The following is a 21488-nucleotide window of genomic DNA, read 5'->3' on the forward strand; positions in this document are numbered from 1 at the left end:
TATTAATAGTTGTGTTTTGGTTGATAAGCTAGTCAAGAGATGGTGTGCCTATCAAGAGTACAAGTGGGCTAAAATCTTCAACTTACAATATTTAGCAAGGGTGGATAACATAAATATTCCTAGATTTAGGGTATTAGGTAAGTGTTATGTGATATGGAACACCCTTAAAAGAGGAGTGTAAGTTGTTATGAAGGGATTTTTCTAGATTTGTAATGAAATATTTGATTCTATTTTTTGGCAAAATTCTTCGAATGGATTTCCTGCCATCCTTTCATAGTTCACATAGCTTCAGTCTCTAGTTGATAGATTTATTGAAGCAAGGTAGATTAGCATTGAGGATTTTAAAAGACATTAGAGTTTTGGACCAAGGAAAGTAGCTACATGTAAAAAACTTCATGAATAACCTTTGGGAGGTCTAGTTGAGACTTAGGATGAGTTAGCAAGGATTTTGGTAGGAATGTTTTGAAACTTCTAGAGGGAATGGGTTGTGCTTGCTTGGAGGCCTAACCCAAAAGGTAATTTTTTTGTTTTCTTCAAGGTACACAGAGTTGGATAGCTTGACTCATCATAAGATGATCGCTCCTTGGTGGAAATAAGATTAAAATAGATTCTCTTGGACCAAGTGTAACTTCTTCTTTTTTATTAGTGGTTCAAACTAATGTTTAACATGAGAAAAATTTCATTAAAGGAGACTCCATGGTCCCTCTAGATTACTTCTCACTTCTTCTTTCAATGTGACTTTTCTAATAAAATTTGGCATTTTCGGCGAGGTTCTTGGAAACATGCTTGTGTTCACACTAGTAGCCTTGTGGAGTTTTGGAACAACCCTGGTAGACCCTTAAAACCTCTTTCATCTAGGTAGCTTGGGACATTGGTCCCTCTTATATAATTTTGCAATAATGGTTATAAATGAATCACATGTTTTTTCAAGATAAGAGGATGCTAGGTTAAACAAGTTTGGAAAAGACTACAATTAGTATGCCATAAGAAACTTCATAAAGAAAATGTGTTCTCTTAGTACATGTGGATCTACATGATATTTCTATATATTCAAAGTTTAAACATTTTGGGGGATGTTAATTGTACCCCTCTTATGAGTACTAGACAAGTTGGTCCTCGTCATGCCAAGAAGGGTCAAAGAAATGGTAAGTGGTCTCCTCCCCCAAGATTTATAAAGATTAATATTGATGGTTCCTCTCAATGAAATCCAAGACATGCAAGAATAGGAGGTGTTGGTAGGGATAACCTTGGGAACGTAATATTTGTTTTTTCATCTTACAAGGGACATTACACTAATAATTTTATGGAAGATTTGTTTGTTGTATACTCTTTGGCATGCTTGTATTCTTGGTTGGAGCAAGGTTATCTATGAGTTAGATTCTTAGATTATCATGGACATGTTGAATAGATATAAACTAGAAGGTGTGGACTATCATTTGACTATTGTTGGAACATAAATTATGGGTTTGATAGACTCTTTAGAATTGACTTCTTTCTACCACATTCCTAGAGAGTGGAATAAAGCATCAAATTGCCTTGCTATCTAGGCTTCTAGAAAGATGATGGGATGATATTTGAGAGCAAGAAATATTTTCCTCAGGTTTATACTCAGTCTCTTAATATTATTAGTCACTTTATTCAATGAATTTTTACCTTCTAAAAAAAAATTGTGACACATATTGCATTGGCTAAGAATGATTTGATTAGCAATAGGAAGAAGACGAGTGAATACATGATTGAATACATGATTTAGGAAATAATCAAAACCTTACATCTTGCTACTTCAAACAACTCCATGACCATGACTAATAATTTTAGAAATTCAGTGCAAAATTTTAAAGCTTATTTTTCAAGTCTCAAAGACATCGTGACAAGTGATTTCAAAAAAGGATAAGAAACAATATTATCTGTCATAAAGGAAAGGAGTTCTATTGCACATTTTTTTTTTGAGTTCATTACTAAGTTCAAAGAATATCTATAGGAAATGGTAAATGGCTCACACCTTTTACCATTTCAATTTTTATGTGACTTAATGCTAACAAAATATATACGAAAAATAAATTAGATCCACTTTAGTCTAAGATATTAGTAATTGTTCATGGCTACATTCTAGAACAAGACTTATCAAGTACTTTCAAGAAAATAGTTGCATATAAAAATACTTTACTCTCCAAAAGAAATGTTACACTATCATTCTACCACTTGGAAACCACATAGATTCATTGAATAAAAATGTATTGTTGGTTTCCCATGTTATTCTCCTAGTAGAACAAGTAAATTTGCTTGATCTAGTCCCCTCATTAGTCAAGGATGGAGACACATTTTGAGATCACTTGAAAATCAAAATAACATTAGGTAAATTGTTGTATAGGCTTTAGTTGATAGCAAGGACACATGTCACATATAGGTACAAAAGATAAAGAGTTCAACTAATTCTCATTGAAACTTATATTCTTATATGTGTATTCTCTTTATGTCTTGTACAAATTGTTTCTTTTTGGTGCTTCTACTAAGGAGGAGACCTACTCTAATTTTGAGTTTCTTTCAGAGAGTCTTTTTTAGTTTTGACACTCTTTTCCATTGATGCCAAAGGGGATAGGTTTAGCAGTTTTGTGAGTAAGTTGCAGTTTTGCAATTTTTGAACTCTTGGGTGTAAGTTGTATCTTTTGAATTTTTGGAAGATATTAGGGTATAACTAGTCCTCATAAATAAAAAAATTCATCATCAATAAAAAGGGGTTGTTGTTGGAATGTTGCCATTAATGATTTGTTTCCTTTGATAGCTTGACTAACAATAGGTTTGAATTCTACTTTGCACTTCTCTACATGCAACAATATGACAACAAGGTTTTGGCTACAAGACTTTTTAAGTATGAAGTGTGTATTCTTAAGAGTACATATACTATAATTATTTAATAGTAAGATATGGCTCCAAAATATTGCTTTTGGAAACATCTACTTTCCACAAATAGGGTACGTCAGTTTATGCGATCACATTTTGTCATCAAGATGTTTCAAGATCTACAATTTTGGGTCAAGGATAAGGATTGGGTAAATCATACAATTTCATATTTTATAGAGTTAATTGTTGTGTTTGGTTTGATTTGGCCAAAATAATATGTGCAATGGAACTATATGATAACATGTAGAAACCTCCTTGATGGTAACTCATTTTTGGATAAGTTCTTTTTGGGGTCGATTGTATTCATAGACCAATACATATGAACATCTTCCATACCATTTTGAACATACATACATATACGATGTGTGGCAAAGATAATATGTCGTGATCTTTGGTAACTATAAAACATAGATGGAGCATGCAAAGTTACTAGAACTATATTTCATGCACATGTGAGATGTAGTTATAACAATTCAATTTGCATATTCAGACAATGAGTCCTCTTTGGTAGTGAAAGTTATAAGGGAAAAAAAACTCTTCGGCAGTGAGCCTCTATAACATCTTATAGTTGGCTATAATATATTGAGAGTTCATCCTCTTTGTGGCTTTATCCATTTTTGGGTTTCCACGTAAAATACTAGTGTCATATGTTTATTATTTCTTCTTCATGTTTTTATCTTATACACTCTTTAATTTTGTCATGTGGATGGTTGTTTAAATGCATTAAAATTTGAAAGATATAATGATTTACCCCCTCCTCTTTGTATATTGAATGTTCAACAAAGAGTTTGTTGGTGCAACAAGTGTGGTTTTAAGTTACTCTAGCTCTTTTTTATCTTCTATATATAGAATGACCCTTGTTTAATTTCAAATGATTTAACCTCTACCTAGCATAGAACAACTTAGAGATATTACAACAAGCTGACCCGTGTGATCCCTTCTCATTAAACCCCTTTCATTCCATTTCATTTTATCATTCAATCATTAAAAAATTGCAAATTAATAGTCTTGAATAACTAATTAATTACTACTGAAGAAATCAACTTAGCTTTGTTGATCAACGGTTGAGAGTATATATTTAACACCTTGCAAGATGATTGATGTGGACTCATCTGTCGATTCTTTTTTCTTTTTTTTTTGATTTGTTGATGTTGTGTCATCATGTGATCCACAGTCCCACAAAATTTGCATTTATCATCTAGATTAATTTACCATTTTTTGGAATGTTCTCAAAGCCTGCACCAATCTTTTGGGAGGGTTAGCTGACATAATTGTAGGTTGTGTGGAGTTTTGAACTTCTGCAACTACATGGCTGCAAAGTTTGTATAATGATTCCCTTGAGATTTATGAGATCCATGGTAGGTGTGGAACCATGGGATTATATGTACTGCTCGGTTTGCGAAGGAGTATGTGTTGTAGGTTTATCCTAGGAAGAGTTCTAGAGCTTACAGGTTGTTCATGGGTGGTGGGAGTAGGCTTCTTGCAACACATGTTGTTCATGATATTTTGGCTATAGTTGGTTGAGTGAGTACTGAGATGGGGCTTCTATTCTATGTCATGCACAGGCTTGGATTAATGAGGATATTGGTTGAGGACAAGTTGGCTGGAATGAATCTCACTAGGCATGATGGTACTGCTTACATTTATAGGGATGATGATTATTGGTTATGAGATATCTAATTATATTTATCTAAATGTATTTTTGCATAATTTTTTGGTTCTTCCTTACTTCTATTTTAACATCTTAGGCGAAGTAGATAGGAAAACTGTACGGGTGTGGTTGCTTTTCCTCTTTTTTTTGTTTTGTTTCGGTGAGGTTTCCGAAGAGAATATGTAGAATAATGGTGGTATTTGATTGGCAGTAGTAGTGCATATGGAGGAATGTAAAACATCTTCTTGCCTTATGGAAAATGGTTAAGGAATCACTGAGCATTATTTTTAGCCCCAAACTCTATTTTTTAGCAGCCCAGGGAAATTCTTGAGCATCTTGAAACACATTAAGTGGCCCTAAGAGGGAATTCTTGATTCAGAGGACTGATATTCCATATTTTTTACCTATTCATCTTTAGTGCTAATTGAATACTACCATATGATAACCTATTTGTCATTATTATATGAGATCATTAGTTTTTGAGAATGCGATTTGCTAGTTTATTTTTTCACATCGACCTCTTTATCCATAGGAGTGAAGGTTATACATTTTTCCATAAGGGATTTCTTATGTTTAGTGGCAAAGAATTGAAGGTATTCATTCTACTACATTCAATTTTGGTACTACCCTACCCTCGCTCCTTGAATCACCAATGGGCTATTGACAAAGTTGTCTGCTTTTCATTTCATGTTTGTAATGTATCGAGACAATGTGTTGAGCCTCTTAATAGCCCGTGTTAACGTGTTTTGCTCAGTTTGCTGATAGTTGTTAGTTTGTGAGATTAGTCTTCTATTATTGTAAGTATTGCAAATCTCTGAGCAGTTTATGCAGTATAAGACCTTGGACTTTTGAGAGACTCCAGGATCAAGTCCCTTTGAAGTCAAATGCCTCTCTTTGTCTCATGAATGCGTTGTGTGTGACAAATTGTGATGAGAGTCTGTCTAATTTTGAGTTTTAAAATCATTGAAATATTTGTTGCTCATTTTTCTCAATTTTTGTCCAGCCATGAAATATGTTCAGGAGGCTTGCCGCGGATAAGGCCATGCAACATGCTGCCAAACTATATTGTGACGGCTTCCATACAGGGATATGTGGAGGCGAAGAGCACACACAGGGTATGGCTCGTCAAGGAAAAGTTTGGGCCCTATGGGTATGTGGGAAACCTTTTGAAGTAAGAAAAGAAGACATAACCAAGCAACAATATGATAGCGTGAAAGGCTCTGCACACATATCAACTATCTAATAGTAAGGGCTATTTCAGCAGGCCAAGGAAGAGAGAGACGTTACAGATGCTTTGTCACTTTGTCATCTTCACCGTGGACAATCAGGAATGAAAGAGTAACTTGCACAATTTAAGATGTTCAAGTATTTTTATTCATTATTTAAATTTTTTTTTACACATTACTGATGGAGTAAAACATGTCATCAAGACCTTTTTCTACATCAATACTCGCCATCCTAAGCTCATATCCTCTCTTTATGCATTTGGATTTTGCATTTAATCTAGAGGATTAGCATTGTTTTGATATACCTCGAATTTTGGAGAAAAAGATGAGCACCAGGAAAACTACTCATCTTTAATTCTTACTTGTATTATTGATATTTCAATTTTACTTAAAAAATTATTCTAATTTATATAATATTATTGATATTTCAATTTTACTTAAAAAAATTATTCTTTTGGTTTAACATGTTTGGTAATTTTCTAATTTTTTTTTTATAAAAAAAATAGGTTTTAGGGATTCTGAAACCCAAAAGTTAATACATATCAAAAGGTTGAAAATAAGCAACAAGCAACAAAAGCCCAACCACAGGACAAACAAAAAACCAAAAACCAAAGACTACAGAAACCAAACAGTCCAAAAAGACAGATAATGAAAAACCTCCATTACTCCTCCATCTTTCTTTCAAACTCCTGCACCGTTTTCAGGCTTTCTCGATCTCCTCAGCGATATGCTCCTACTTCCTCTGATTCGTCCGATCCAAGTTGGTGAAGAATTTTCTAATTTTGTTTGATATTAATAAAATTTTCAAATAATTAACAACATAGTTATGGTAATATTATGGCTAGATTTCACATTTTAGTCTAATTAGGATTCTAAAGTTCAGAGATGAGATAAGGAGTACTTTATAGGGTTTGGGATTAAAATTAGTGTTACGAGGGTTAAGATTTATATCATCATTACTACTATCAATTATGAGATCAAGATTTAGAATTGGAATTTATATTTATATCATGGTTGCAATTATGACTAAGATTAAGATCGATAGTGACAATTAAAGATATGATGAGTGTTTAGTTTCACATCATAGTTAGGAATAGGTTTGGTTTTAGATTATGTGTTATGATTTTTTTAAGATTTAACATTAGGGTCAAAGTTGTAAGTAGAGTCTTTGATTATTTCAATTATAAATATGGTTACAATTATAATCAACTTTATCATTTTTATTAGCATTGGGTTAAGATTGAGAATATGGGAATATGCTTGATGTTGAGGTTTGGCTACAGTTAGATTTTGAAAATTAATTTTTGTGTTGATTAAAGTTAGGGTTGTGTTTAAATTTAGGTAATGATTTAGTTTAAGATTAGATTTATGACTTAATACTTCTAATACAATTTAACATCAAGATTTATAATAATGAAGACATTGTTTCAATCTAATTATAATTATATATAGCTCTCACTTTTGTATTTAGAAAAATGTACAGATTTTCTCTTCAGTGTACTCATTGCACCCTAAAGTGGGATTTGCTAGTTTCTAGGTTTATCTCCCAAATGACCATGGAAATTATGTCGGTGTGGAAAGTGGGGGAGGAATGAATGCATTTAAGGGCATTTAAGGGCGACACGTACAGAGAGGAGAGGTCACCCCTTTTAAGTATGGCCATCAGTTGAAGGTGAGCGAATCTAATTCGTCATCTGCACTCAGGATTCAAGATTCATGTGAACTGTGATTATATTTCTTGACGATTCTCTTTTGTGTTTACGCATAAAGAATATAAAACGACCGCGCAATAACATTATACGTTTTTTTTTCTGTCGCACAAGAGATCCTGGGGGAACAGCAGAGAATCGGAGCTCAATTTCGTCACCCTTATTCAGGTATTTATTATTTTGTTTAAATCCCTCATTTACTTTTTGTTTCTTGAACTGGCTGTTATTTGTCACGACTGGGATCTTTTATCGAAATTCTTTCCATCTGGAAAAAAAAATACCCTCAAATGAAAGAAGGTAGTTTACATTTTAATTGTTTTGGCGGGAAATTGGTCGCACATTTTGTAAATCCGGTCATAATTTGAGGTGAGGTTCATTTGTCCGATAATTTGAAGTTAATACCTTTTTTGGCTAGGTATTTTCCTTTTTCCTTGTTTGATCCAGTTCATGGTACGCTTTCTATTTTATTGTCACTCTAGCTGATCATTTTGCTCTGTTTCCTATATTTGTTCAGTTTTCATTTGTGTGTAATCCGACTCTTACCAGAGAAGTTTCTTTGGGTTGCCTGTTTGAAAATTTGATTTATACACCGATGCTATGTTCTCCATACTGTAGATGATGTGTAGTTTCATTTCCTCTTTTCCGGTGGCAGAGGGAGGTATATAGTTTTGTAAATATATTTCACATTCTTAGGGTTTCTGCCTTTTTTACTTCATTATAGGGGTTTAAGGATATCTTTTCTCTGGTAGATGTCGTATATAATGATGGATGGCCTATATAATGATGTTGTGTTGAGTTACCACGGACAGTTGACGATAAAATGATTTTTGGTTTTGACTGATCATGATCATATTGTTTATGTCACTAAACTTTTCCTGTTAGCCATTGTTTTAAATAGGCATATATTGGAACTTAAGTTAGAATCAGTGAGCAGGTCGAAAGGAATGGGTGGATATGAAAATGACTGGTTTGGCAGAGGCATACATGATTACCACACTTGTAAATATTTGAAGAATTATGAAGACGTGTGTGATAACAGTGGGCCCCTAAGAGCTTTTGAGGGTATGATTTTTATGTCTAACAGAAGAACAAAGAAGGAATGTTTTGCTCGTAAGCTCTTTGGTCTCCCTAGCTCATATGCTAGGGTTGTAAAGCATGTGAGACCAGGTATGAAATTGTTCTTGTTTGAATATGAACGAAGACTAATGTATGGGGTTTTTGAGGCAACATCCAATGGAGCAATGAACATTGACTGCAATGCATTCGAGCAAACTGGAAGATCATATCCAGCACAGGTCTGCAATAAAATTTGCTTTGTTATTTTCATTCAGGTTAGCCACCGTGTGCTACGGTTGTCCTGGATATATATTGTGAGGAGTGTGTTTGGAATTAAAGGCAATATCCAATTTTACCCATATCTTGATTGTATTGCTTATTTTGACATTTTTCAGGTTCGCTTTAGGAGTTTTTGGGAATGTTATCCTCTGTCAGAAGAAGATTTCAAGGATGCAATTATTGAAAACTATCGCTCCACAAAAGAGTTTGAGTTTGATTTGTCACAGGACCAGGTGATTATGATATTCATCAGATTGAAATACCACCACTCTCCTCCGCTGTCATTTTTGTACACTCTCCTCCGTTGTCATTTTTGTACATTCAGGGAGCATTATGTTGTGTCATTTTTTGATGTAGGTACTTAAACTCCTCCAGTTATTTGCATCAAAGCAAATTGAGCCACAAGTTCACGAAGTGCATGACTATTTTGAAAATGGTGAGGACCTTCCTAGGTTAGATCTTCAATCTGAAACTGCCAACCTACTTGAAGAAGTTGGTAGGAGCCTTTTAGCTAAAGAGCTACCTGTAAAAAACCCTCCATCAGGAAAAGATTGTCCTGTTGGAAAGATCACATATGGTGCTTCGGACGCAGAACCTATGCTGACATCCAGGAGGGAATGTGCTCAGCAGGATTTACAGTTCAGAGGAGATTGTCTTGCTGGACAGAATATATGCGAGGGAGATTTTAAGGCTTTGCAGGTTATGTATGATACTTTGGATAGAAAGCAAATATCTCATTGGGAAGATATGATTGCTTCAAATACCCAGAATCATTATACTCACCGTTATGGTGACACTGAAATGCCCCATAGTCCACCATTAAACATTGCAATTGATGATCATCGAAAGTTGAGGCAAGTTCCCTCAAGCGTTTCACAGGCAAATCACATCATTGACAGCTTGTCACTGAGTGTGGATGAGGTCCAAGCTGGTTCGGCATCAGATTTTATAGGACTGCGTAGGTATTCTTCTATCGGCATGCATGCTCTAAGGTCGGATAATATTTCGAAGAAACAGAGTGTTTTTTCTCGTTTAAAGAGAGTCCAAGAAATTGATGTTGGGCACAAGACAGAATATATAAATCTCTTAAAAGAAATTAGCCCTGTAAAAATGCCTTTCCACAATAGCCAGGGGAAGTTTTTATCAGTTGCAAGAAATGAACATGAGGTATCGACTACTCTATATGATAATATGCAAGAAATAGAGGCCTGTGATGAACCAATCCTTGAGGATGGACTTACAATAAAATTCAAGCGGAGGAGTCAAGTTCGCAAGGATGGAAAACAGGTTGAGGGTCAAACAAAACAAAGTTGTGGAGAAACTAATTCTTGTAAGCCGAAAAGAAGAAAGTTAATTCGCCCAGATTTTGACTCTCCCAGAACCTTCGAAACAAGTGCTTTTCCACTTTCAATTGTGGAAAAAGTTAGTATTGAAAATAAAGTCACACCTCAGCCAGAGATTGGTGCATATACAATGAACACAAATTCAGTGAGTGTTAATTCACCTTCTTTATATCTTTCTCATATTTCCCATAGCAATACCATGGATGCAATAGAGGATGAAAGTTTGCCTACCTTAGGCTGCACAGCAACTAACAACAATTCAAAAAATGCACAGTGTGTTCCTGAACCAAGTAGAAATGTGATTGAACATTCAGAATTTGGATTTGTTCAATTGACTAATGAAATTGTAAATAAAGATTTGACTGACTTGAGTGAAAAGGGATATCCCAGTCAAATTTTATCTCCAAGTATAAATAAGTTGGATGTAAACGTACAGTGTGATTTGGGAATGGAAAATAGAGGACAAGTTGAAAATGAAAATGCAGTGAAAATGGACGTTAGTGATGCATTTACTGAGTGAAGTAGGTTAGAATGTCCAAGGCAATTTGTTTCTTTAAGCATAAGTATTCTGAATGTTTTGAACAGAGGGTGTGATTCTGTGCAAGAGACTACATGTTTAATAATGGCAATTTTTTTCGGAGCGTGCGGGTTCTGGTAATGTTCAGTCTCCAAGTGAGGCCGGTGGTAAGATTTTGCTAAAGTGAAAACGAATGAGACATTAAGTGATTGTTACAAAAATGACTGCAGTTTGATTCCAGGCAAGACAAGATATCTGTCTGGTTGCTCTTGGCTGAGATGCTAATCAATGTTAATGTGAATATATAAGTGAATACTTTTATCCTGAACTGTGTTCATGGGAAATATTATCAAATCAAGCCGTTTCCAAATAGTATGAGAATTTTGGATCAACCACAAACTGTTATCCTGAACCGTATTCGTGGGAAGTAATATCTAATTAACCTGTTTATTACAGTATGATATTGTTTGATCAACCAGATGCATGGTCTAAGTTTTTAATCGCTTTAATTTTGGATTTTGGCTTTGTAGAATGTGATTTTCTCATCTAGATACTCGTGGATCTTTAAAGAGTAAATGGTATTGTCATTTGCAAATATAAATTGGAGAATTTCAATTGAGTGTGTCTGGGAACTTTGATTTTCAGATTTCAGTATGAATGCATGATACTTTTGGATTGACAAGATAATCAAATAGAACATTATGGGGTCTTTTGGAATCATTTTATATTTAGAATCTGAAAGCAAGTTATTAGAAAGATGTATCATTCTGTTTTAGTTTATGATTGAACTTGAATTTGCCATATTGCTAGCCTATATGTAGTTGTATGAAGTGAACTATTTTTTAAGAACGCACATTTATGAGTTTCTTTAAGTTCAATTTTCAATTAATAATTAAGTAATGCATCATGTTTTTCTGCTGTAAAACATGCCAAAGTGTTACTATGGGATAGCATTGCGTTTCCTGTTATGCATTTAAGTTTTTTGGTGGGATGCGCTTTGGGGACAGTAGTCCGAGAACCATTTTTTTGGGAGGGTAAGGGGATTGCAATATAGATAGATACACGTACAGAGATTTTTATTTCGTGAAGTTTGTAAAGAGTAGAATAACAGTGGCAATACAATATGACTTCTAAATATATGTGGGTCGATCTCTGCAGAAGCTAACATTTGAAAAACATTTGAAAAATAAATTAAATTGTTTGTTTGTGCTTCTCACACTAATAACCGATGCTAGTGTACTAGTATTTTAAAGTTTGAGACTTTTATTGGAAAAAAAAAAAAAAAAAAAAACTTCAAATTATTGTTGTTTGTATTAACTGTTATATCATTAACTATGAATCTGAATTATGATATATTCATTGCTGTTACACCACAGTTATTGCTGTCATTGCCAATTTAATTGTACTGTGTTAGGAACCTGTGTGTTCCTTCTGTTTATTTTGTTAGAGTAGAGTTGTTGGACGCATATGCTTTGTAAGTCGTCCCGTGAGTTTATTTTATTATCCCACATGCATAGGTAGTATTACTTTTCTAGATCGTACCCAATATATAAGAATAGGTTGAGGCCCTTGATGGGCACGGACGAATTTATTGTATTGAGCTTGCTCAAAGGAGGTTACCCCCTCGAAGTGGCCTGCGATCAGTAGATTTATTCTGAGTTCTGCTATCACTTTGTATTCTGTTATTTCGAGCATTCTCACGATATTGCTATAAGGAGGTTCCTCTCATCTAGTATCAGAGCACTCTCTTGGGCTCGCTGGGTGGAAATTACATCAAATTTTTTTTCTGTCGTGGCCTTCAGGTTCCTCTCACTTCTAATATCTCTTGTTATTGCAATAACTCTTTTCAGTTGTTCTGTCTGTGAGTGAATTTTTCTAAGTCGACTGTTCAGAAAAAAAAAAAAAAAAAAAAAAAAAAAAAAAAAAAAAAAAACTGAGTAAAAATTTTTCTGTTTTTTAGTCGTAGCTTCCTTGTTTGCTTTCTGTTTTTGCTCATACTTCCGCAGAACGTCTGCAATATCATTTCGCATACTTCCTTCCTTGGCGACCCAACTCCAAATTTTACATATCAAAGCCCTAAATCCCTTATTTATCTAATTTTAGGGTTTGCCCTATCTTTTTCACCTCTCATCCAATCGCCACCAAACTGAGCCACAAGATTCAATTCCTCATTTTGCTCCCTTATCCCTCTTGGACTGTTCGCCTCATTTCGCCTCCCTACCCTTGAAACCCTCATTTTTCTTTTTCCCTTGTCCCCAGATAGTCTCCCACCACCCGTCGAACACCCATTTCCTATATGAGTTTTACCCAAATCCAAGTTTGCCGTAACTAAAAAAGTTTTTGTTTCTCATCTTCTACCCATTTCAAAAAAAAAAAAAAAAAAAAAACAAACCTTGTTTTATGGTTGTTACGCGTACAGGAGCAAAAATCATGGAAGAGGAAATTGCATCCCTCAAAACCAGACTTCAAGATCTGGATGACAAAATTCTGGGTCTTAACTTTCAGCAGTCAACCATGAGCCGAAACCATTCAGGAGATACTGGGTCCTCTTCTGGCAATTTCCGTGGACCAAAGCTTGATTTTCCACGCTTCGATGGTTCTGATCCGACTGGATGGATCTATAGGGCAGAGCAGTATTTCAGCTTGCATAATACTTTGGATAACCACAAAGTCTCCCTTGCATCTTTTCATTTGGAACATGAAGCTCTTCAATGGTTCCGTTGGTACATCAAGGCTAATGTAGGCCCAACGTGGAGCGAATTGTGCACCCTCATTTTGGAGCGCTTTGGCCCTAGTTTCTTTGATGATTTCACAGGAGCACTCACTAAACTGCGTCAAACAGGCACTGTAAGAGAATACCAGACAGAGTTTGAAAAATTAGCTAATCACACAGAGGGCTTGTCTGATGAATTCTTCCGTAGTTGTTTTGTCAGTGGTCTGAAAGATGCACTTCGCTCAGAAGTCAAAATGTTTCGACCTACTACAATGATGGAAGCCCTTGGGTTGGCTAAGTTAGCGGAAGACAAGATTAGTGCTCTACAACGCTCCAGATCTAATTTTGTTCCATTCAGAAATACAGGTTCTCACAACCCTCCAGTCATACCAGCTCCCAGAACTACTCCGATCAAGCACTTGTCTGAAACAGAGATGCGAGTTAGGCGAGACAAAGGGCTTTGTTATAATTGTGATGAGAAATGGTCTCGGGGCCATAGATGTGTTCAGCAAAAGCTCTATCTCTTGGATGTGGATTCTCCACCGGAACTGGAAGAATATGTAGATGCTCAGGAAACAGTGGATGCTGAGGTTGAGCCTCACCAGCCTGAACCTCCTTCCCCAGAAGCTCCACCAGAGATATCTGTCCATGCTTTGGCAGGAGTCACTACTCCACAAACCATGCGGGTCCAGGGTTTCTTCAAGAAGATCCCTCTTACTATACTCATTGATTCTGGTAGCACTCATAACTTCATTGATCCACGAATAGCCAAACAGGCTGATTGCTTTATCCATCCCTGCTCTAGCTTTGAAGTCATGATTGCCAATGGGGGCACTTTACCTTGTAAAGGGAAATGTCGCAATGTGCGTCTCTCTATTGGAGATTATAACATGCGCTCTGACATGTTTGCCTTACCCTTAGGTGGCTGTGATGTGGTTTTGGGTGCCCAATGGTTACGCACTCTTGGCCCCATTCTCTGGGATTTTGCTGAACTTTGGATGCAGTTTTCAGCCGAGGGGCACCAACACACTTTGAAAGGCTTACAACCAGGGTCTCTCAGCATCATCAGTTCACACCGTATGGAAAAACTTCTTAAGAAGAATTCACATGGTGTCATCGCTCAGCTCCATTCCATTCAGATGCAGCCATCAGCAGTCTCTAGCACTCCTGCCGATCTCCAACACATTTTGGACAAGTATTCTGGTATATTTGCTGAACCTGTGGGATTACCTCCTTCTCGTCCAGAGGACCACCGTATTCAGCTCCTTCCTGGCAGTGTTCCGCCCAACATCAGGCCCTACCGCTACCCATTTCATCAGAAGACCGAAATCGAGATACTTGTCCGTGACTTACTGAAGCAAGGTATTATTCGCCCTAGTACCAGTTCCTTTTCTTCTCCAGTTCTGCTTGTTCGCAAAAAAGATGGGTCATGGCGACTCTGCATTGATTTCCGAGCACTTAATCATCTCACTATAAAAGACAAGTTTCCCATTCCAGTTGTTGATGAACTTCTTGATGAACTTCATGGGGCTCATTTTTTCTCCAAGTTAGATCTTCGTTCTGGGTATCATCAAATTCGGGTTAATGAGGAGGATATACTTAAAACTGCCTTCCGCACACATGATGGTCACTATGAATTTTTAGTCATGCCCTTTGGCCTCACGAATGCTCCTTCAACATTTCAGGCAGTGATGAATAACATATTTCGACCATACCTCCGGAAATTCATTCTAGTCTTCTTTGATGATATCCTCATATATAGCAAAACTTGGGCTGAGCATCTCCATCATCTGGAGCTTGTCTTGCAACTTCTCTCTGATCATCAACTCTGTGCAAAACTATCTAAATGTGTGTTTGGCCAGGAGGAAGTGGAGTATCTCGGGCATATTGTTGCACACCATGGAGTGCGGGTGGATCCTACAAAAATAGATGCCATGAAAACTTGGCCGCATCCTAAAACTCTCAAGAGCCTTCGGGGTTTTTTGGGGTTGACTGGCTACTACCGCAAGTTTGTCAAAGATTACGGGAAAATTGCAGCACCATTGACAGCTCTGTTAAAAAAGGATGCCTTCTCCTGGACCCCTGTTGCTGAGACTGCATTTGAACAACTGAAACAGGCTATGTGCAGTACACCTGTTCTCGCGATGCCAGATTTTTCCAAACCCTTCACTATTGAGAGTGATGCTTGCGGCAATGGATTGGGTGCTGTTCTCCTGCAAGATGACCATCCTATTGCGTTCACTAGCAAAGCCCTCTCTGGTAAGAATCTAGCCCTCTCTACTTATGAAAAAGAAATGATGGCTATTTTGCATGCTGTACAGAAGTGGCGGCCATACCTCTTAGGGAGTCATTTTTGCATCAGAACCGATCACCAAAGTCTGAAATACTTCCTGGAACAACGGGTATCCTCTCCTACACAACAGAAATGGGTCAGCAAACTCATGGGGTATGATTATGAGATCACCTACAAGAAGGGTAAGGAGAATATTGTGGCAGATGCTCTTTCTCGCACATTTGATAATCAAGCTTCCCTTTCTGCTATTTCTAAGCCCATTCCCAATTGGTTAGCGTCTGTTCAGCAGGGCTATGACAGTGACTCTTCTTTATCTCAAATCATTCACCAGCTAGCCAATAATCCTTCTGCTATACCACATTACTCTTGGGATGGTGCTTCTCTTCGATACAAGGGTCGGCTAGTGCTTCCTCAGAACCCAGCTCTACATCAGGCTATTTTTTATGAACTCCATGCTTCTCCTTCAGCAGGGCACTCAGGCTTCCTCAAAACTTATGAGCGAGCAAGGAGAAACTTCTTTTGGAAAGGAATGAAACAGACGATTCAACAGATGGTGGCTGAATGTGATACTTGCCAACGCCACAAGGGTGAAACGACCCTCCTTCCTGGCTTGCTCGAACCATTGCCCATCCCTACACGGATTTGGACTGATATTTCTATGGATTTCATTGAAGGGCTTCCTAAATCCGGTGGCAAGACAGTGATCTTGGTTGTGGTTGATCGTCTCTCGAAATATAGTCATTTTTGTGCCCTCAGCCACCCCTATACTGCCTCCTCTGTTGCACAAATCTTCATGGACCAGATATTTCGTCTTCATGGACTCCCTTCTTCCATTGTCTCTGATCGTGATGCAACTTTTACCAGTCATTTTTGGACTGAACTGTTTCAGAAAACTGGCACCAAACTGAAGATGAGTTCGGGCTATCACCCACAAACTGATGGTCAAACGGAAATTGTCAATAAATGCTTGGAAACTTATCTTCGTTGCTTCACTTCTGCACAGCAACATCAGTGGGCCAAGTGGCTCCCTTTAGCTGAATGGTGGTACAATACCTCTTACCACACTGCCTCTAAAATGACTCCATATGAAGCAGTCTATGGTCAGGCACCTCCAGTGCTCCTTCCCTACACTCCCAACAGCTCACCAGTCCAGGCAGTTGACATAGTTCTCCGCAGCAGGGATCAGATTCTTCGTACCTTACAGGATAATCTTCACATGGCCCGTAATCGGATGAAACAACAAGCAGATCAACACCGTTCTGAGCGCTCATTTCAAGTTGGGGATATGGTTTTTCTTCGTCTACAGCCATACAAACAATCCTCCCTAAAGCTGAAAGGGCGTCATAAGCTGGCCCCAAAATTTTATGGGCCTTATCAGGTTCTGCAGAAGATTGGTTCAGTTGCTTATAAACTGGAACTTCCTCCTTCTTCCCGCATTCATCCAGTCTTTCATGTTTCTTGTCTAAAGAAAGTTCTGGGTACCACTGTCAGAGCACAAACTACTCTCCCTGAAATGGATACGGAAGGATCCATTATCCTGGAGCCGGTGGCAATCATTGACCAGTGCACTCGCCAGCTTCGCTCTCGCTCCATCTCTGAGGTCTTGATTCAGTGGCATGGCATGCAACCAGAGGATGCTACCTGGGAACCCCTTCTTCAGATTCAACAACAATTTCCACACCTTAAGCTTTGAGGACAAAGCTTTTTTCTAAGGGAGAGGGGATGTTAGGAACCTGTGTGTTCCTTCTGTTTATTTTGTTAGAGTAGAGTTGTTGGACGCATATGCTTTGTAAGTCGTCCCGTGAGTTTATTTTATTATCCCACATGCATAGGTAGTATTACTTTTCTAGATCGTACTCAGTATATAAGAATAGGTTGAGGCCCTTGATGGGCACGGACGAATTTATTGTATTGAGCTTGCTCAAAGGAGGTTACCCCCTCGAAGTGGCCTGCGATCAGTAGATTTATTCTGAGTTCTGCTATCACTTTGTATTCTGTTATTTCGAGCATTCTCACGATATTGCTATAAGGAGGTTCCTCTCATACTGCTATCACCATATATTTATTGCTGCTGTTATAGTGCTGCGATGATACATTTAATTGTATTTTTCCTAGACAGGAATGATTGTTTTTGAAAATATTATAAGAAATTGTTCACTGTAGGGGATGCCTGACCGTTCCTGGGATGGTTGAGGGACATCTGACATTCCTGCTTTGAAATGCCTGGATGCAATCCTTGTTTGTATTGCGCAAATGAAATAGGTTAGGTAGTTTGAAAAACAAAGCTAGCTGCTGTTTTGCTTGTGTTCGGTGCAGTTCATTGCGGAGTTCTAAAATGGTTGCGCTTTGTTTTGGCTCTTTATTTCCGTGCAGCTCCCAGATAGTTTCGAGGTTTATAGCCTATCTCCACGGAAAATTTTTCAATAAGAGAAAGATAGCCATCGGAGACCAATTTATATTGCATTTATTTTCTGACTTTGACTTTGCATTATACTAAGGGCAGGTTCCCATGTGGCTGTTAGGCTTATTCTGAGTAGCAGCTAGTGTAACATTGTGGCTGTTAGGCTTATTTTGGCTAGCAGCTACTGCAACATTTTAACAAGTATCTTGTGGAACTTTATAACAAGTATTTTGTGGAGCAGGTGACTCTATGAGTACTAGAAATTTTGCTTATTCAATTTTAATTTTGCTTATAATTTTTTAAATTATGAATTCTGAGTTTCATAGTTGAATAACTAATAGTTTCAAAATAATGAAAGCAAGTTTTTATGAGTTGAGTTGATCAAAAGTGCCGGTTGGTTGAAAAAAAAACTCAAAAAGAATTGCTTCTGTTACAAATAATTTACATTATTTATAGACACATAAGCATCTTGTATGATTAATGAGCAATATAACATTTGAATAATTTTTATTTAATTAAAAAACTATTTAGATTTAAATCTAACACTCTGGAAGTATCCAAAAGGTTTGCAATTTTTTTCCATAATAGAAAATATGAGAGCTATTAATAGCAGAGTCAATACAGAGATCATATCAAGTTATAAATAATGAAAATATAAGAACATTCTCCATCATTTCTCATACATCATCTTATTCATGACTTTTAAGAATAATCTGCTACATTATTTATATTAAGACCAATGTTAATAATCTGGTTTCTCCATAAAAAGATACTAAACGTGCAAGCTACAGCTAAAAAAATCGAAATAATGTCCATTGGAAAGGCAACAGAATATGTGCAGATTTTGATTATATTTTAGACAATGAGTTGAACAGCTTTTCTAAAATAAATAATCCTCACTTTACATGCAACTAATTCCGGGCATCAAAAAATTGAAAGACATTTTTCCTAATTCAATGGATGTTGGTTTGCATGTTCAAATGGTCTTATCCCATTCTTTTATGGCCAAGTTGATTTGTGTTAAAAGTCTTTAAGTGAAACGTGTAAAATTTTATTTTTTGCCATGAATATGTGCATGCATCTTATGATAATTCTTTGGTCCTAGAACTGTAATTATCTGGGTACAGTTCTACTACTTTGCATTGGCCATTGCTATTTGATCACTTCTCAATAACTTGTTCTTTAATGGCTTTTTGATCCATACCTATGCCTCAAGTATGACAAATATAAAATAAAAATTCCATAGTCTCGATGCCCAATGGATGATCATGCTGGTTATATTTGGTTGCTTAATGGATGATTATGCTGACTATAATTGCTTATTTTGAGCACTTGTTGGCCTTTCTTTTTTCTTTTCACGTTGTAATGGAACATGAATAGAGCTCTGTGCAATAAGATAAACTAAGCTTTTAGCCAAATGCAAATGAGGAAACCATTTAGGAAATGCAGTATTCTAGTATGCATACAGACTTTGGCTGTTGCAAATAGTTTTGCTTAGGCTGTTGGAATATGTTGTGGTATGAAACATGATGTAAAAATTGGAAATGGATTGTCAAATGTTAGCGCACATCTTTAAAGATTTATCTCATTTTGACATGATACACATTTCAAAATACTAAGTTGAAAATAAGTAAACTAGCTTATATATATTATATATATATATAATAAGTCGAGAGATATCCTTCTCGAGGTGCCTATTGCATTGAGTGAGATTATGAAAATAGGCGCCTCCAGAAGGATATCTCTCGGCTTATTACGCCGAGAGGCGTTCTATACAATGGCAGCACAAATGCCCAGCACGGGAATATGCCAAGATTCCTGTCAATAAAAAAGAATTAGGAGCAGTTACAAACTTCCAAATTAAATATTAAAAAAGAATTCCTGAAATAATAGCTGGCCGAAATAATAAGAAGCCAAATGGAGGCCGAAATAATAGGCTCGAAAAAGTAGGGCCCGAAAAAGTAGGACCCGAAAAAATAGGGCCCGAAAAAATAGGGGCAAAATAATTTCAATATGATTTTTTTTTTGTTAAATATAATTTTGCATGCACATTCATGCTTTTTTTTGCGGGAAGTGGGGGAATTTGAAACAAATTCGTGGAATGTGAAGAGACGTCTGTTGGGGGATATGAGGAGCCTCTCAGAAGTTATAAAACCAAGGCTCCTCATTTCATTTTCATTTTATTGGAGGATTAGATTGGAGTTTTTGAATAGGAGTAAATTGAAGTTTTGGAGTAACATTTTTGCAGGTGAGATTTCTATTTTTTATTTACATTTTCATTTAGATTTAGATGTAGAAGTAAATTGAAATTCAAAATTAGTTATAATATTCTACTTTGATTTATATTTCAATTTTAATTAATTTCATTTAGATTTAGAATTCTGTTCATATGACCGAAATTGAGGCCACTGGAGGACCTGTGCAGAGTTTTTCGTGGAGATAAGCATGTGGGTATTGAATCAAGGCACATTAGGCCTCTTGGAGATGTAATTGCGGTGACTTCCATGGCTTTTTGAATCGAATAGGGCAATCTAAACAATCTCAGATCTGAAATTCTTTTTTTCCTTTTCAGCCGAAGACAGAACAAAGATTCCTTGCAAGAAATTTTGCAGAGTTTAAGATTTGATTGCTTATGGCCGACTATTCTTCGTAACTGATATTTCTATTGTATATTCTCGTGCCCAGCACGGGAAGTTTTAATCTATATAATTTATTTTGTGCATTTAGTGCACAAACTAAAGAATGCATATGCAATCAATTTTTTTATCAATCTTTATGATAGCTTTTTTTTTTAAATAGAAAATAGAAATTATTCTTTTATGTATGTAGAAAAAAATTAGAAAGATTTTATGTATGTAAAAAATTAAAAGAATTCTATTTACATCTAGATTTTTTTAGAATGGAAAAAAATGGATAATAGAAATATCAGTTGCATGTTTGTAGAAATAAATTAGAAAAACATGTATCTAGAAATTAAAAAGATTCTATATGTGTCTAATTTTTAGATTTTACTTTATTCTAAACTAATTATTGATGGATATATATTTTAAAAATATTTATGTAGTTTAAAGTTTAGATTTTAATTAATTTGTATGCAAATAGGAAAAAGAATAAATATTTTATATATATGTAGATTAATTTCTATATTTAAAATTTACAAGTAAATGAGTACTTTATTCATTTAAAGTAAACAAGTTTTTAAGTAATATATTTTTATTTTAGAAATATATTAATCATAATGTTCATTTATTATTACTTATTTAATATACTTACTCTCAAATCTAAGACAATAGAAATGATATTTTATTAACTTTGAAATAGGGAAGTGTTAAGCAAGTTCGTTTACAAAAATACCAAAAATATATTTGGTCTTTGATCAAATTGGAGTTAATATTAGAA

General features: G+C 36.0%; 1 protein-coding gene across 5 annotated transcripts; it reads left to right on the forward strand.

Annotated features, from left to right (window-relative positions):
• The first annotated feature begins 7307 nt into the window (after positions 1-7307).
• Positions 7308-11191, forward strand: LOC149562095 (uncharacterized). Of its 5 annotated transcripts, none has more exons than XM_089825636.1 (5): positions 7308-7450; positions 7602-7655; positions 8422-8782; positions 8939-9055; positions 9180-11191. In XM_089825636.1, exons 3-5 carry the CDS (start codon positions 8432-8434, stop codon positions 10683-10685), a joined length of 1974 nt encoding a protein of 657 aa, XP_089681762.1. In that variant the 5' UTR covers positions 7308-7450; positions 7602-7655; positions 8422-8431; the 3' UTR covers positions 10686-11191. The 5 variants fall into 5 exon arrangements, with proteins under 5 accessions (XP_089681762.1, XP_089681760.1, XP_089681758.1 ...); XM_089825634.1 differs by having other exon boundaries at positions 7309-7450; positions 8386-8782; XM_089825632.1 differs by lacking the exon at positions 7308-7450 and having other exon boundaries at positions 7459-7655; positions 8386-8782.
• Positions 11192-21488: the final 10297 nt, after the last annotated feature.

The sequence above is a fragment of the Cupressus sempervirens genome, chromosome 4, assembly GCF_028749045.1.
Source record: "Cupressus sempervirens isolate cs-2001-9-10 chromosome 4, ASM2874904v1, whole genome shotgun sequence".
Lineage (NCBI taxonomy): Eukaryota > Viridiplantae > Streptophyta > Pinopsida > Cupressales > Cupressaceae > Cupressus > Cupressus sempervirens.

Bases quoted from the DNA above. Each gene is read 5' to 3' on its own strand.
- LOC149562095 (XM_089825636.1), top strand. From the start codon at position 8,432: ATGGGTGGATATGAAAATGACTGGTTTGGCAGAGGCATACATGATTAC. The intron at 8,783-8,938 runs GTCTGCAATAAA...GACATTTTTCAG, and splicing joins GAAGATCATATCCAGCACAG to GTTCGCTTTAGGAGTTTTTG. The intron at 9,056-9,179 runs GTGATTATGATA...TTTTTGATGTAG, and splicing joins TTGATTTGTCACAGGACCAG to GTACTTAAACTCCTCCAGTT.